The sequence below is a fragment of the Salvia miltiorrhiza genome, chromosome 7, assembly GCF_028751815.1.
Source record: "Salvia miltiorrhiza cultivar Shanhuang (shh) chromosome 7, IMPLAD_Smil_shh, whole genome shotgun sequence".
Classification (NCBI taxonomy): Eukaryota; Viridiplantae; Streptophyta; class Magnoliopsida; order Lamiales; family Lamiaceae; genus Salvia; species Salvia miltiorrhiza.
The window spans coordinates 12,894,215-12,911,511 of NC_080393.1; the positions used below are offsets into that span (position 1 = coordinate 12,894,215).

A 17,297-nucleotide genomic window follows, 5' to 3' on the forward strand; every position below is an offset into this window, starting at 1 on the left:
GCTGCCGGGACATGCTCATTTCTCAGATCTACTTCAGCTCCACCACACGCCTGCAGAATATCCAGAAAAATAACAAGTCAAAATGCTACAGAGAAGGAATACAGAAAAGGAGCAAACCAACGCCCAGATCTGGGGAATCAACGCCCGGATCCGGAGAATCAACGTCAAGATCTGAGAAACACAGCAATAATGCTCTCAAGTACGGGAAGTCCGCTCATTACAACCACAAAGTTAGAGATCTGCACCAGAAATACAGAGGAAAAGGCGGAGCCTTTAGGGATGTGAGTGTTCAGAGGGGAACTTCCCTTACCTGAGTGCTTTACAACCAAGATGGGGAAAGATACATAACAAGAGAGGCAAAAGGTTGGCAGATCTAGGGTTGGAAAGGAGAACAGTTCGGGACGGAGGAAAAGAAATGAGGAATTATAACCTAGATCGCGAAGGGGGAAGGGTATATATAGAGGCGATACTGGGCTTAAGAAATGGGCTAAGAGATAATGGGCCCACGCGAGTTTATGGGCTGAAAACGGAGTAAGGAATAATCGGGCCAACATGTTCATAACAGAGTATTGCACATGTCACCAGAGGGGGGAGTAGGGTGTATACCCGTAGTCCCCAATTTTCAAATTCAAAAATGACTTCTCAACAAGTAAAGGGAAAAAAGAGGGATCACGCTCCAGCAGAGCAGAGGGAAGCGCTCGTAAGCCGCGAAAGTTGGTTGCGCCATCCGGGCCTTCCATGCTCCGCGCAGAGGGAGGGAAGCGCTCATAAGCCGCGAAAGTTGGTTGCGCCATCCGGGCCTTCCATGCTCCGCGCAGAGGGAGGGAAGCGCTCGTAAGCCGCGAAAGTTGGTTGCGCCATCCGGGCCTTCCATGCTCCGCGCAGAGGGAGGGAAGCGCTCGTAAGCCGCGAAAGTTGGTTGTGCCATCCGGGCCTTCCATGCTCCGCGCAGAGAGAGGGATACTATTTAATCGTAAGCCGCGAAAGTTGGTCGTGCCATCCGGGCCTTCCATGCTCCGCGCAGAGGTGGCACTTAATCGTAAGCCGCGAAAGTTGGTTACACCCCCCGGGTCCTCCATGCTCCGCGCAGAGGTTGTCCTTAACCGTAAGCCACGGAAGTTGGTCGCACCCCCCGGGTTTTCCATGCTCCGTGCAGGGTGTTCTTTTAATCGTAAGCCGCGAAAGTTGGTCGTGCCATCCGGGCCTTCCATGCTCCGCGCAGAGGTGACACTTAATCATAAGCCGCAAAAGTTGGTTACACCCCCCGGGTCCTCCATGCTCCGCGCAGAGGTTGTCCTTAACCGTAAGCCACGGAAGTTGGTCGCACCCCCCGGGTTTTCCATGCTCCGTGCAGGGTGTTCTTTCAATCGTAAGCCGCGAAAGTTGGTCGTGCCATCCGGGCCTTCCATGCTCCGCGCAGAGGTTGCACATAATCGTAAGCCACGAAAGTTGGTTGCACCCCCCTGGGTCCTCTATGCTCCGTGCGGAGGTTGCACTTAACCGTAAGCCACGGAAGTTGGTCGCACCCCCCGGGTTTTCCATGCTCCGTGCAGGGGGTTACTATTTAATCGTAAGCCGTGAAAGTTGGTCGTGCCACCCGGGCCTTCCATGCTCCACGCAGAGGGTTACTATTTAATCGTAAGCCGTGAAAGTTGGTCGTGCCACCCGGGCCTTCCATGCTCCACGCAGAGGGTTACTATTTAATCGTAAGCCGCGAAAGTTGGTTGCACCCCCTGGGTCCTCCATGCTCCGCGCAGAGGGTTACTATTTAATCGTAAGCCGCGAAAGTTGGTTGCACCCCCCGGGTCCTCCATGCTCCGCGCAGAGTGCTCAAGCCTGGATGGGAAGCAGCTCGGATGGGAAGCAGCTCGGATGGGAAGCAGCTTGGATGGGAATCAGCAAAATCCTCGCCAGAGGATTCAACAAAGTCCTCGCCAGAGGAGTCTGCCAAATCTTGGCCAGAGGAGTCAGCAAAATCCTCGCCAGAGGATTCAATAAAGTCCTCGCCAGAGGAGTCTACCAAATCTTGGCCAGAGGAGTCAGCAAAATCCTCGCCAGAGGATTCAACGAAGTCCTCGCCAGAAGAGTCTGCCAAATCTTGGCCAGAGGAGTCATCAGAATCCTCGCCAGAGGAGTCCGCCAAACTCTTGACAGAAGAGTCAATCAAAATCCTCGCCAGAGGAACCTGCCAAACCCTTGCCAGAAGAGTCAACCGAAATCCTCGTCAGAAAAATCAACGAAATCCCCACAGCAGAAATCAGAAGAATCTCGAAGGAGAAAATCAAAGAAACACCGACAACAAGCACGATGAGCCAAACCAAGCCAAGTACATATTCAACATGAACGTGGGAACAACAAAAACAACACAAGTAATGAAAGGGAAAAAGCAGTACAAACAGGGAAGAAATTTCATATAAACATGCCGAGAAGGCAGAGTTGCACATCAAAAACGGGAAGTAAGTATTAAGTTTGTACAGACCAAAAAATTACAAAAATTTTATTAACTCAGGCAGGAGGAACGGAAGCATCTCTATCAATGGCAGAAAGGGCAGGAGCAGAGGTAGATGAAACCGGGGGAGGAACACCACTCGTAGAGACTTGGCCAGAAACGGCTCCCTCTGCGAACACGGGCAACATGCCAGCTTCCTTTACCTCGGGGAGACGAACTCCCAGGTCCAGCAATTTTACAGCTTCTTGCACAAACGTCTTCTCATCTCGGTACAAGGTAAAAAGCTGATTCATCACAGCGGAGGAGGAAGCGGAATCTTCAGGAACGAAGGCCGCTAAGTCGGAGGGCAGAGGAGGCACCACACCATACTGAGAAAACCTTCGGGTGCTTTTGTTGGTGGGGTCCCGCAGCCGATTCACAAAGCCCGCCAGGGAAGCAGAGAAGGCAGGCGCGTACAATGGAGCAGAGGGCACTGAAACAGACCCAACCCCAAAGGCGAAATAGGGAATAACCCTCTCCAGCACTGGATACCACCATTCTGGTTTCTTCGGAGAATCCACAGGGATCCCCATCAGCTTGTTTATCTTCTCATCTTGGAGGTTATCCATCAGGGCATGCAAATCCAGGGTAGCGAACTGCTCCGAGGTCGCCCCCGCCATCTCTAACGCCTTGGAGGCGGATTGCTGTATCACATAGGCAAAGAGGGGTCCGAAATCCTCCAAGTACTCTTGAGTCCGCTTGAAGGCTGACAAAGTGCCTTCCAGCATCAATCCCAGAAAGTGTTGACCCTGCGGAGACAAGAAATACTCCAGGCGTTGATCTCGCGCCCCCAAGACATAGGCACGATGCTGCGCCTCTACAAGCGTTTTCTTCCAACCCCGCCGGGTCTCCTTGTAGGCTTCTTCATATCCTGCCTTGAACCGGGCTAAGTTCTCATGGCCTTCCTTGGTCGTCCTGGTCAGTTCAGAAACCAGGGAAGACTTTTCCACCTCTGCTTGAGCCAACTGAGCCTTCAACTCAGCAATTTCTGCTTCAGCCTTACTCAGACGCTCCACCACCCCAGCGACATCATCATCACGCTTGGCGATGTCCGCCTGCTCCTTCTCCCTTTCTTTCTCTTCCATGTCGTAGTCGTGGATGCACTTAACAGCTCCCCACATCCGAGCCTCCACCTGCAAGAAAACAAAAGGGGTTCCGACAGAACAATAAAAAGGTTAGTAACTTCGTTTTTCTTTCTATGATAAAAGTATAAGAAGTAGGGTACCTGAAGAGCCAACTGGCATAACTGAGTGGCTAAAGCTCCCCGGGACAATTGCTCCACTTTCTCCTGGTCCTTTGAGTGGACACGAGCTATCAAGGCATCAATTAGCCCTTGACCCGACAAACTCGAGATCGGCCCAGGAACAACATCTGCTGGTTCATCAGCAGGGGACACCACAGATTTCCTCATGCCTTTTCCCCCGGCAGAAGCGGGAACTTTAGAGCTACCAGCAGACTTCTTTGCTGGCCCCTTGCCCTTCTCCATGGCAGACGAGAGAACCTTCGAACCACCAGCAGACTTCTTCGCTGGCTCTGAAGACTTGCTGGCCTTCTTCAGGCCCTCCTGTCTCTCTTTTTCACCAACGGAGATCAGGGAACCTCTCTTCCTTTTCTTTGATAGTTCGGAGAGGGTGACACCAGGGACCGAATCAGGCGAGAGAACTTCATCGGTAATGTCCACAATCTGGACATCTCCTTCATTGGCACCAGATGTATCACCAGCATGGGAGCGGCCACGCCTGTGAATAAGGCTACCCGCATCAACCCCCTCGGCATCAAAGGGGCGTGAGACTTCCACATTTCCCTCTGGGACTTCTACCACAGGAGGGAGGGCGACCAGCTCGGCTTCAATTGGCTGTTCTGAGGGGCCTGTCCCAGAAGCAGAACCCCTGGTACCATGCTCCCCACTGGGAACAGGAGAAGCAATAGTGGGCAGATTGTCCCCGCACTTCTTCCTCCAAGACATGTCTGCAAATCAAAATGCTATACCGTTAGCATCAGGGTAACAGAAGTTAATGTATTTTTCTATCTCATATTCTTTACCTATTGATTTCTGTGGATATAGGGGAAACAGGCCATTGTATGCCAGAGCCGAATTATTCTCAGCAAGGTATTTACAGTCTAAGGGCTGGACTTTGTTCATAGCATTCAGACGGGCTATGACATCCAGGTCAAAGGCAGAGGGAGCTTCTGGGGAGGCTGGTCTATAATTGGTCCGGGAATTGTGCCATTCTAGTTCCCGAACATAATACTCGCGCCAGGTGCCGAGAAGGGTGCGTACATAACAGTAATAGCTCAAAAAACCGCCATCAGAAGAATTTAAAGAGGAAATGAAAGAAGTGGGAAATCTCCGAAGACCCGCAAAGCTATACAAAGGATTGCCTTGCATGCGAAAAGATTGGGTTTGACAGAATAGTTTGGCGGTGTCCTCAACACCGTGGGCTCGGCAAAGGATATGGAAGGCGTATAGTCTTCGGATGGCAGAGGGAGCAACTTGGAAAAAAGGAATATGAAAATGGTTGCAGACATCAACCAAAAAGGTAGGAGGAGGGAGCCTTAGGCCAGCGTCTATTTGGGCTTGCCAGATGACTATTACCCTAGGGTTACGAAGGCTCTCGGGAGGTGTTGAACTTTTAGAGAAGGCTTCGAATTTTAAACCTTCGGGGTGACGACATTTACGTGCTAATCTCTCAACCGCCGCGACATTAAGGAGGGAGTCAGGAACACGCCTCGGGGGTAGGGGGGTCTTCTTACCCCTTTTCTTAGGCTGAGAAGAACTGGGAACAGTTTGGGAATCATGAGAAGCAGTGGGGGAAGGGAGGTTATCAAGATCCTGGAGTTGGGGAGAGGAAGATGAAGAAGTTCGGGAAGAAGGAGAGGGCGAACGCGAGGGTTGAGGAGCGGAAGTAGAAGCCATTACCAGAAATACCAATCCTAGGGTTTTCTAGCACGCTCAATCAGAGCACCAAATAATCACACCCCTACGCTATAACTAATCACAAGAGTTGGGAGAGAAGGGTATGCGAATTACCTAGGTTAAATAAAGTTTGATTGCAAAATACCGGAGCGGAAGGGTCGCTGAAGATACGCCGGAACAGGAGGGAGAATCGCCGGAATTTGCAGAAGAGGGAGTTTGATAAAACCGGAGAAGAAGAATAGTGAAAAATGGGAGTTCGAATCGACTAAGTAAAAGTATACGCGGGCAACTACCAACATGCGGGATGAACAACACGTGGCATACGGAAATAAATCGACGGCTAAAAATTCCTACGGAAAGACAAAAGGACGCAAGGGTTAAAAAGTAACCTCGGGGTACGGGAAAAAGCACTGTAGATCGGGCAGGCATTTAATGCAGGTGACGTCATCCATGCGGGCGAATCCTCTGACTAGTTGCACTATTCCAGAAGTGAACTAGCCAGACCAGGGGGGAGTGACAAAAACACCAGAGAGCAACTTACAGGACTTACCTTTATTTTCGTAAAATATTAGAGTGTTTATATCTTCATAACTTGCAGGGATCAAGGAAAACATCATAGCACCAGCTTTAACAATACTACAATGGTTGAACACGAAGAATACCCGGTTCAACCAGACTAGAGGGGGGAGTGGTTGATGAGGAGTAATATGTGCAGAGTAGGGAAAGAATACAAATCAGAGAAATCGACCCCACTGGCGGGACGAATATGGCAGAAGAGATACACTCACCAGAGAAGTCAATTCCATCAGAGAGGTCACCCTTATCAGAGAAGTCATCCCCATCAGAGAAGCCACCATCATCAGAGAAGTCATCCCCCTCAGAGAAGTCACCATCGCCAGAGAAGTCCTCCACGCCAGAGAAGTCATCCACGTCAGAGAAGTCCTCCACGCCAGAGAAGTCATCCACGTCAGAGAAGTCCTCCACGCCAGGGAAGTCATCCGTGCCAGAGAGATCGCCTCTTTCAGAAGGATCGCCAAAGACGCGGAGGATTTTCCCGCGTGAAGATGAAATTCCTAATATACCCTTCAATCATGTCAAACGCATGCACTAGCATCGATTTTACCTTTTTACCCTCAATTGTAATCTATAAATAGGCCTCGTGCTCGTGTATGACAATTACGCTATCATTTGCTCTTGAATACTACAGTTATATTTTGCTCTCGTGCTCGATTCTCCGATTGTTACTTCATCCTTTCCGATCAACTTTACTAGGTATAGTTTACGCCTTTCATTCCGTAGTTTAGGTGTTGGTTTCGTTAAATACCACCCTCAAACCTATTTGGATCGACTACGCATGCTCCTATGAATCTTTAACAGTCCTTCCATATTTTGTCTTCTTATAATGCTATTTTTACTATCTCAAGTGTTAAAAATTCATAATGTTACTTGAACAAAATAACAAAAATAAGAAATCTGTTATTTGCATAAACTATAAGAATCACATGGAAGAAATTAGATTGCCCAAACAGTGATGTCTTCCTAATGTATTTTATGAGAGGAAGGTTGGTTGAACATAGATGATCCCTACTTTTTTTGAGTGGCGACGTTTTCTAAATGTTTGGAAGATTTTTTTTTTCTTTTATCTGACAATTGCTGAGATTTTTGTGTTCCATACTTATTCTACGTTCTATTTTGTTAGCCTGCCCTGGCAAGGACGTAAAGCTGGTACCAAGAAGCAAAAATATGACAAAGTCAGTGAGAAGAAAATGTTGATCCCATAGAGCCATCGAGGTAATTTTGATAGATTGTGATGTAATTTTGAATATCATTTTAATTTTATTTTTTATGTAATGCTATAGAGATTTAATCAACTTAAATTTACGCATATATATGGTCGATTTTCTTGTGCATTGAGAATTGTCCTTCTCAATAACTCTTGTTTGATGTTCTCGACTCATAATATAATAGGGAGTTTCCATTATGCATTTTCTTGATAAGTACATACGAAGTTTCAAATTATCGAACCATAATGTTAAGGTAAATACCAATTTTTTTTATCACAAGACTATTTCTAGAATGAAACAGGACTAATATTGTCAAGACATAAATTTGTTTATTTCCTAATTTTCTTTTAACAATTACTGTTATCGAGTAGCAGTTTAACTGCTAAAATTGCTCTAGATTGTCGTTCTTCTTCTTCTTCTTTTTCTTCTTCTTTTCCCCTGTTAAATAATTTTGTTTATAATTTGCCTTTGCTTTCCGGTATTTCGCCATATTGCAGCACCAATATTTCTCCTTCTTTTTGCCTTTGCTTTTAGGTATTTAGATTATGTGTTAGGGTATTGTCCCGTCACCAAAAATTGTTAAATTGTGTGATGTAATTGCATTCAAACCTCAACTAGAGGTGAGGAGATAACATGAGCATTTGTGTTCCTAGATTAGAAACTGTGCCTTAGAAACTTTTGTCTGTGTTTTTGCCTGTTTTTGTAATAGTATATCTCAATTGTTTTTGCATCCTGTAATCTCGATTATTTTTGCATCCTGTGTAAATTTTTATGTCATATTATAACGTTGGTAGTTTTGATACAAGTTTATTGAAAATATTTTGCTATGGATAATAAGTGTACTACTAATTATATTAGATACTGTGTGTTTTATACACTACATTGTAGATGCATATACTAATAAATATGTTCGTGGATGGAGGTTATAAAATAAACTGATAAATAAGATTAGATTAACCATACTGAGTATTGATCCTTAAAGATCAATGTGGCTTGTAAACTGATGTAAAATGACTTGTGAATTAGAGACATATGTGCATCAGAGTATCTGCATTTGAGAGACATATGTGCATCAGTCACAACTCTTATGATGATAAAGATTTCATCTTTACATTGTGTCTGTAACAAAAATGACATACTTTAATAAAGCAGAAGAAAAGAAATTGGTGATTATGATGTTACTAGCCTAATTATAATATAAAGTTTGACATGTCAGGGTAAGCGTTGTTTACTACCTCAACGTGGCTAAACATAAGCAAATCCCCCCGCGTTTTAACTGCCCAAAACGTCGTCTGTTATTTAATTTTTTTTATTATTATTTTAATGAAGGTGGGCCCCATTTCACACGTCACTACCACCAACCTTCTCCCCCCATCCCTGCCGCCGCCGCCCCCAGACATGTTCTTCCCCAACCTCCGCTGCCGCTTCCCCCGCCACCGCCAGCCATGCCTTCCCCGACCACCATCACAGATCCACCGCCATCCACCGCGTCTTCTCCAGCTCCCTCCGCTACCCTCCCCCACCACCACACCTCTTCATCCACCGCCTTTCCCCACCACCATCACAGATCCGCCGCCTTCCTCGATGGCCTCTATCGCCTACCCCCATCAATCCCTTCTCCTCCTCCGCCGCCCTCCCCCACCAGACTATGCGCCTCCGCCGCACCAACTGAAGCTCCAAAAATTGGTGGTTCGATTTCTCCAAAAATTGGGGTTTGATTCTCAATTTCTCGACCTCCCTCTGAATTGGGGTTCGATTTCTTTTGTTGTGGTCGTGGTGGCGATTGGGAAGATGGGGGAGGATCTACGGTGAAGAGAGAGAAAGGGACGCCGGGAGGTTTGGGAAAGGGATGTCTGGTGGCGGTGAAAGGCATGGCTGGCGGTGGCGGGAGAAGCGGTAGCAGAGGTTGGGGAAGAACATGTCTGGGGGCAGCGGCGGCGGGGATGGGGGGAGAAGGTTGGTGGTAGTGACGTGTGAAATGGGGCCCACCTTTATTAAAATAATAATAAAAAAAATTAAATAACAAACGGCGTTTGGGGCCGTTAAAACGCGGGGGGGATTTGCTTAGGTTTAGCCACGTTGAGGTAGTAAACAGTGCTTACCCTGACTATAGGGTCCTATACGCGATAGGGGCCCCAACGTTGGAGGGGGGGATTTGGTACTTAACCCTTTTATAAATAGTTATTTCCCTGTAAATACACGAATTTTATAGATTTTTTTAAATTGCACAAGATCTTTTTAATTATTTAACAGAAATAAATATTCGACCTTTCAATTTTTTAAATTTGCACACAGTTTTAAGTTTCTCCAAATCAAATTTGAGTCGGCAGTTGAAAAAACGACATGGTATTAAAACATATTGATGCAGAGTAATAATTACCCTACGTAGTTGACCACACGAATACCATTGGCCACTTCGAGGGTCCCGCCATTAGCCTCCGACATGGCGGTATCCCTTTGATAAAAATGGTGTTTGGAAGGGGAACTTAGTGGGAGCCACTTGGGAGAATAACCGAGATATCAACAGCTTCAATGAGAATTACTGGGAGTTTTTCAGAGGGTTTCATAGAATAACAGTTGCTAGACTGAAAGGACAAGTTTCTAGCCGATTTGAGATGCAGATCCTTCGCGTCTCGCGGTAACCTTTGTCTCTCCAGAGAGATTCTTCACTAAGTTAGAGTTCCCATGGGCAAAAGGCCCTGCTCACCATAGAATTAAACCATCATTAATATGGCAAAACTCATATATGAAAACAACAAATACGAAGAATTAAAAACTGAAAATATGACATCAATTCAAGGTAGTTGAACAAGTAATAAATGAAGGGAAAAAAAGTGCGAGAAGAAGAAGATGGGGGATTATAACATATTCCTGATAAATATGGATAAACTGAGAACCTAATGATTGCATCTAGGTGGCTTTTTCAAAAGCCATGGTAGGAGATATGATGGTATGAGGACGATCTTTGTCAGTCAAAGTACATATGTCAAAATTATTATAAGGACCTAGTTGGTTATACTGTGGAACTCGGCAACAGACAAAATTGAAGGAATTTTGTGAAGCATGGCTAGAAAATAAATAGATGCAAAAAGAGAAAAAAAAAATACCACAAATTAACATATACTTGAAACACTTCAAAGTGTGAGTTAAAAGAAGCATGGTAGGATGTAAAAAGGTATCTAAACCTTGGCGTGGAGTCGACATTGTCTGGAAAATAGAAGAACGGAGATGAGCAGTGACACCGACTGTTTCATTCCTTCATATGAAGTGGGAGAAGTTTTGTACTCCCTCCGTCCGCCAAGATTATGACAATTTGCTTGGGCACGAGATTTAATAAAATTGGTGATGATTTTGATGTAGTGGAGAAAGGGTCCCACCACTTTATGAGATGAGTGGTTGAGATTGAATTTTGAGTGGTTTTTTTGTAAATAAAGAGTGTTAGTAAGGATAAAATATTAAAGAGGATGGTGGAATCATTGCCATAAAAGGAAAGTGACATAATCTTGGCGGACGTCCGATATAGTAATTGTGACATAATCTTGGCGGACGGAGGGAGTAGAAAATAAGATGAGAAAGTTTGAAAGAAAAAGTAGGAGAGAAAGAAAGAAAATGGATTTTAGGACAAAATGTGTGGGGTAGTGATCCCACGTAGACGGCCAATGTTACAAAATGAATATAAAACTCCCTTTAGTCAAGGGTGGAAATTGATAGACGATTGGGAAAAAGTGGAGTTCCTGAAAACGACTACAAAAACGATGAATAATGGTAAGAAAATTGACAGATACTCGATAGGGTTGATGTCATCGCCTCGGGTGTCCAAAGATCCGATTAAAGCAGGAAATCCCTAGGGAAGACGCCTGATAGAGTAAAGGACTTATTCGAAACAATTACCAAGGTAAATATTCGGAGTGGGGGGACCATTGACTGCTCCAAGGGCCTCACCATTGGCCTTCGACCTGGTAGAATCCCTTCGAAAGAAACATTATTTGGAAGGGAAACTTTAAGATACTCGAGTACATGAGAAAGAACCTTCAAAACAATATCTACGTAGGAAAAATGATCTACTCAGAAATACGGGAACAAATCAAGAATGGTATGATGGAAGATTCCCGTGAATGACATAGGATCCGTTAGGTGGGACATATGTGAGACGTGTGTAACTGCCCATTGTCCCCCACCTGATAATTTTCCTCTACTAAGGCAACGAGTATAACAGAGAGAAAGCGACGATCATGCACCAGGAACACACACGTTCGACAAGGAGAATTACCTATATACCTCTTAAGTATCCTAAAACCCTATAACAATCCCACCATTCAAAAGCATGGTATGTACGCCTCATTCTTCACCATTCCATACACATATTTGATATTTCTTCACTTTTGTGTTATTTCGTTTATCCTATCACCGATCCATAGTTGATTTGGGCATCGTAATGCCTGCCCAGAAGTCCCTCTCTGGTCCTCTATTTTGCAGTGCACGAAACAAGTACAACGAGAACCAGTGAAGCTTTCACGACAAGACGACAGACTCCATAATCCAGAAAGCTCGCACTCGATACTTAATTACCTTCGGTAAAACCACTCATTTTCATCATTCCCTACGTTTATACATATAATTCCGCCTTCAATCTTACTAAAAACACGTAGATGTTCCTTAAGGAACTATCACATACCAAAATATTATCGTTTATAACAAAATGTGAGTTTCAAATCCATAAATCATTTGATTGATGATAATTATGGCAGATTGAGGAAAATTCATGATGAGTTCAAGCAAAGATTAACTACCAATTTAAAGGGTAGGTTTCATGAGCATCGTCGAGCTCTTCAAGAAATAATTCGTATCACAACGATAAATTTTTAATAGGGATATCATGTTTTTCAAGACCATTATCGATCTTGCCAATGACACCTGAAGCCGCTTCTTGGATTTAAAAACCCTATTTAGTTATAAATAACGACATTTTCATGTGTTAAATATTGCATCGTTTTTTTTTTCATCCCTGATATGGCCGTGTAGGAATTTATGCTTGGCAACTCAACTTCGATTTGGGTGAAATTTAAATCGTATGCAAACCTGGAAAAATTGGAAGGTTGAGTATTTATGTTCAGAAAAAGAAATTGCCATGTGCAATTTTAAAAAAACTTTAAAATTTATATGTTTACATACTAATATTCCTGTATAAATCAATAATATCTAAAACACTCTAACATAAGTGTATAGAAGATACTCAAGTAATTTCTAATATGCAAGATTATGTGAATGGTTTTATGTCGACCCTTATAAGATAAGTTCATTGATTAGATAACAAGGCTCATAAGCCCAAAGACCCCCAAAAGTGTTATTAAAATTTGCTTTTTGGCAACGTAAAAAGCCTATAGCTGAGTGGAAGAGGAGGGGTACTTGGACCTATCCCAATAAAATATAACGTTACGAGTATTTGATTTTTAGTGTCAATCATACATAGTAGCCCTTTTGTATCAGAACAATATGTACTTTTTGCTAATTCGGCACATCCCACTAAAGTGTACACATTTCACTTTTGGTCATCACCCCGTCACAAACTCTTAATTCTTTATTTCATTTTTTTCAGATTATTTACAATTTTATTACACATAATTTCTAAAAAGTGCATTATTTTTTTTATCCCCATTATCATAATATTACAACATATATTAGTGAATCAATTTCTTCGTTCATAATACATTCACCTAATATTTATTAAATTAAAATCATACAAGAATATGTGCATATTATATTATTTTGGAACGAAGAAAGTATATTATTTTATCTTCGCTTAGCCCTTTACCTACACAAACATTTCTCCACATAAATAAAAGCTAACAACTATTTGAAACTTAATCCAATGTGTGGTGACAAAAATGACTTATAAATGCTCCATATTCAATGAATTCACCTCGACTATTTTATATTTGTCTTTAACGTATGAGCGTAAAGTTGTGATGAGAAAATCAACCAAATGGTTGAAGAGAAAGCGACAAAACACTGCGCACGTCTTCCGCCGTTCCTCAACACCGCTTTCCATTGATATTTACCAACAATTCAAATTCTTGCGGATTAAGAAATTCATTAATAAAACTACAACACAACATCCTTCATTCCTAAGACAAATTATTAATTCCTTTCCCGATTCCCAAACAAATAAAAAAATGATATACATACAAAAATCCTTAATTCCTAAGACAAAAGTGTAACTCCCAAGTCCACGTTGTAATATTCCACCTATATATTTATACCCTCACTCTCTTGAAAATAATGGTACAAATGGCAAACTTCAGCAGCTTCTACCAAGGGTGGCTCAGCCGCCAAGAAGACCTGCTCCGGCAGCTCGAGGCCCTCTTGTCGCCGGTTGACGGCTTCGACCGGAAGAGAGAATGCGGCGATATCATTCCTCGCGTAATCGAGCATTACCGGGAGTTCTACCGCGAGAAGGCGGCGGCGGTTGAGGAGGATGTGTTTGTGTCGATATCTCCGCCGTGGATGAGCTCCTTCGAGCGCTCGCTGCTGTGGATTACGGGGTTTCGGCCGTCCATCCTCTTCCCGATCATGGACGGCGCGCTGGCGGAGGAGCTGTCGCCGGGGCAGATGCAGCGGATGGAGGAGGTGAAGACGGAGTCGCGCCGGAGGGAGAGGGAGATCACGCAGGACATGGCGCGGGTGCAGGAGACGGTGGCGGAGCAGCCGGTCTACAGTCTGGTCAAGAGGTTCAGGAACTCGGTCGACTACTCGGTGCCGGAGATGCATGCGGCTATAGACGAGCTCAAGGCGGCGATGCGGGCGGTGGTCGGGAATGCGGATGCGCTTCAGGGGTGGACTGTGGCCGAGATGGTAGAGGTGCTGGATCCGGTGCAGGGGGTCAGGTTTTTGGCGGCGGTGGCGCGCTTTCAGCTTCGGGCCAGAAATTGGGGGGTCGAGAGAGACGCCTAGACTACCTTTCGTTGAGAGTTGAGAGAGAGAGACGCATCGGCCGTGACTTTTGACCTTTCCTTGAAATCGGCTTTACTACCCTTTTTTTTTCTTTTCTTGGATTTAGAAATTATTACTACATTTCAATTCAAGTGAAGTTTTATCATATGTATTACGCTACTCCCAAATATATATTATGGTCATATGGTATGTTGTTTTGTGATTCGGATTCTTTTTCTATTTATTCATGCCCTTGATCTTTCAATCCCGCCCAAAAATAGTTGGGGTGTTTACTATTTTGGGTTAGTCTGATTAATTTAGTAAAATTTAATAAATTATCACCGCTTAAATATACAAGGCAAAACGATGTCGTTTTGCGATTGCGTCGTTGAACAGTTTTGCATTGTGGGAATGAGCTAAGCAGAAGTTTCGAACGAAGTGTCACTACTAGAAAAAGCGACGTTAACGAATCGATTTGAAGTAATGTTATTTGGATGGTCTTTCTGACTTTTAACGATCGAAAATTCAGTCGTTATAAATATCAATTTTCATCTTAAATTTCCACCATTTACAATTTTTTACAATCAAAATTAACAATTAATTTGAAGTGTCGTTATTTAGATGGTCGTTATGCCTTTTAACGATCGAAAATTCAGTAGTTATAAATATCGATTTTGATCTTAATTAAATTTCACCCTTTACAAATTTTAACGATCAAATTTTTCTTTTTCCTAACGTATTTTATCCTCAATATCACACACATTCATAAACTTCTCAATTAATGGACCACCCATCATGTAACTGATGAGTCAAGCACAATTAATCTCGAAATTTCTTCCAAGTGGCATCAATAAAGAAGATTCATATTATTGATGTAACTAACAACCATCAATTCATTTATACTATCGTTTAATATGCACTCTCATTCATGCATACCCTCAAAATATACATGTGGATGAAATATATCGAGACTTGTTTGGATGATTTGAGGAAGATTGTTGATGTTGGTGGGAGAGTGACCGTAGAAAATGACGATAGATTTTTTTAAAAAAATTAATATTATCATCAAAAAGTTTTTAAAAGATAATATTATCATTAAAAAAAATAAAAAATTCTCAGCTATTTTAGAATAACAAAATAATTAATAGAAATTAATATTAACGATAAAATTTAAAATAATAAAAATAATAATAATATTGACAAATGAATTAAAAAAATATAATAATAAATTATTTTAGTCGTTAATATTTCGTTAAAAAATAATAATATTAACTATCAAATTTAAGATCGTTAAAAAAATTATTTCAGTTGTTATGTCGTTAACGACGTTAATTAACGACTAATAATTTTGATTGTTAAAAATGCTTTTTTCTTGTAGTGTGTTTGTATTAGTTACGGGACGAGTATGTACTAGTGTTTAAAAACTTTTTGCTATGTTTCAACTTAAATGTTCTAAGAGCACCCGCAGTGGTGACATGATAGGGGGGACTCGAGTCACCCCGCTTATCGGATTGCCCACTGCAGCTAAGGATGACTAGATGGGGTCCCGATAGATCGGGTGTGCCCCGATAGCGAAAATGTGAGGCGCGTGTTTTACACGCGCCAATTTAAAAAGAAAAAAAAGAAAAAAAAAATTGAATTTTGAAAAACGATGATTTAGCCGTTTGTTTCTCTCTCTCTCTCTCTTCCCAACGGCTATTTTATCCGTCTTCTTACTTTTTTTTTGTTTTTTTTTTTCTCCTTTCTATAAATACCTCTCTATTCCTTCTTCAAACACATACACAAAAATTCTCTCTTCTTCCCTCAAAAAAAAAAAAAAAATCTCTCTTCCACTCTTCATCTATTCCTCCTTCATTCACACTAAAAAATGGAGCAATTCGATGATACTTCGTCATCTTCGTCTGACGGGATCATGGAAAAGATCATCGATGAGCTCTAGGAGCAGCAACAGTTGCTTGTTGCGATGTACTCCCAATCGGCGCCGGAACATGTTATTCATCACCGTCAATACGTCCACCGTGATCGTGAGGGCGCCCATTTACGTCTTATGCAAGACTACTTCAACGACAATCCAACGTATAGGCCTACATTTTTCCAACGTCGTTTTCGGATGCAGAAGGAGCTGTTCTTGCACATCGTCGAGGCTGTTCAAGGTGAGGATACTTACTTCCAGATGAGCCATGATGCACGAGGTCAAGACTCTCTCACACCGTTGCAAAAATGCACGGCGGCTATTCGCCAATTAGCCACTGGCGTCAGTGCGGATACTTTCGACGAGTATCTCAAGGTTGCCGAGACGACGGGGCGTCTATGTCTCAAGAAGTTTTGCACGGTTGTCATCTGGGCTTTCGGAGCCCATTATCTTCGCCGTCCAATGCAGACAGACATCTAAGCCTTACTCAAATGTACGAGGCGCGACACGGATTTCTCGGGATGCTCGGGAGTCTTGATTGTATGCATTAGGCGTGGAAGAATTGCCCAAAGGTGTGGCACGACGCATATACCCGCGGTGATCAAGGGGAGCCCACCTTGATTTTGGAGGCCGTTGCATCCCACAATCTGTGGATTTGGTATGCCTTCTTCGGCGTCGCTGGTTCGAACAACGACATCAACGTTCTGAACCAGTCGACTCTCTTCTCCGACGTGTTGGATGGAACGGCGCCGCTGGTGATCTTTCAGGCCAACCAACACTACTACCAGATGGGCTACTACTTGTGTGACGGCATATATCCGGAGTGGCGTTGTTTCGTCAAGAGTCCACCGATGGCGACCAATCAGAAGGAGGCGAGGTTCAAGAAGATGCAAGAATCGGCACGGAAGGATGTCGAGCGCGCCTTTGGAGTGCTTCAAGCTCGGTGGGGAATCATTCAAAGTCCGGCGCGAGGTTGGTACGCCAAGAATCTCAAGGACATCATGATGTGTTGCATCATTTTCCACAACATGATTGTGGAGAACGATGGTGATAGAGCTGGCCATTGGAGAGATGACGACGCATGACACGGGGCATCTAGCAGTGACTCGATGGAGAGTGCTCGAGCAACCCCGATTTGCTTCGAGGAATACGTGCAAAGAGATGCAATTCTCCGAGATAGGCAGATGCATGTTGTGCTCCAACATGATTTGATGGAGCACGTTTGGGCACGTTTTGGACCTCTAGAGCCGGAATAGTTATTTTAGG

At 43.5% G+C, this 17,297-nt stretch overlaps 2 protein-coding genes across 2 annotated transcripts; both read left to right on the forward strand.

Annotated features, from left to right (window-relative positions):
* Window positions 1-13,226: 13,226 nt before the first annotated feature.
* On the forward strand, window positions 13,227-14,342 carry LOC130992726 (protein RESPONSE TO ABA AND SALT 1-like). Its single transcript, XM_057917458.1, has one exon. The coding sequence runs from the start codon at window positions 13,469-13,471 to the stop codon at window positions 14,138-14,140; it is 672 nt and encodes a 223-aa protein (XP_057773441.1). The 5' UTR covers window positions 13,227-13,468; the 3' UTR covers window positions 14,141-14,342.
* Window positions 14,343-16,082: 1,740 nt separating this feature from the next.
* LOC130993827 (uncharacterized) lies at window positions 16,083-16,511 on the forward strand. Its single transcript, XM_057918863.1, has one exon. The coding sequence runs from the start codon at window positions 16,083-16,085 to the stop codon at window positions 16,509-16,511; it is 429 nt and encodes a 142-aa protein (XP_057774846.1).
* The last annotated feature ends 786 nt before the right edge of the window (window positions 16,512-17,297 follow it).

What these genes read in the sequence shown, in the direction of transcription:
- LOC130992726 (XM_057917458.1), top strand. Translation starts at nt 13,469, where the DNA reads ATGGTACAAATGGCAAACTTCAGCAGCTTCTACCAAGGGTGGCTCAGC.
- LOC130993827 (XM_057918863.1), top strand. Translation starts at nt 16,083, where the DNA reads ATGTACTCCCAATCGGCGCCGGAACATGTTATTCATCACCGTCAATAC.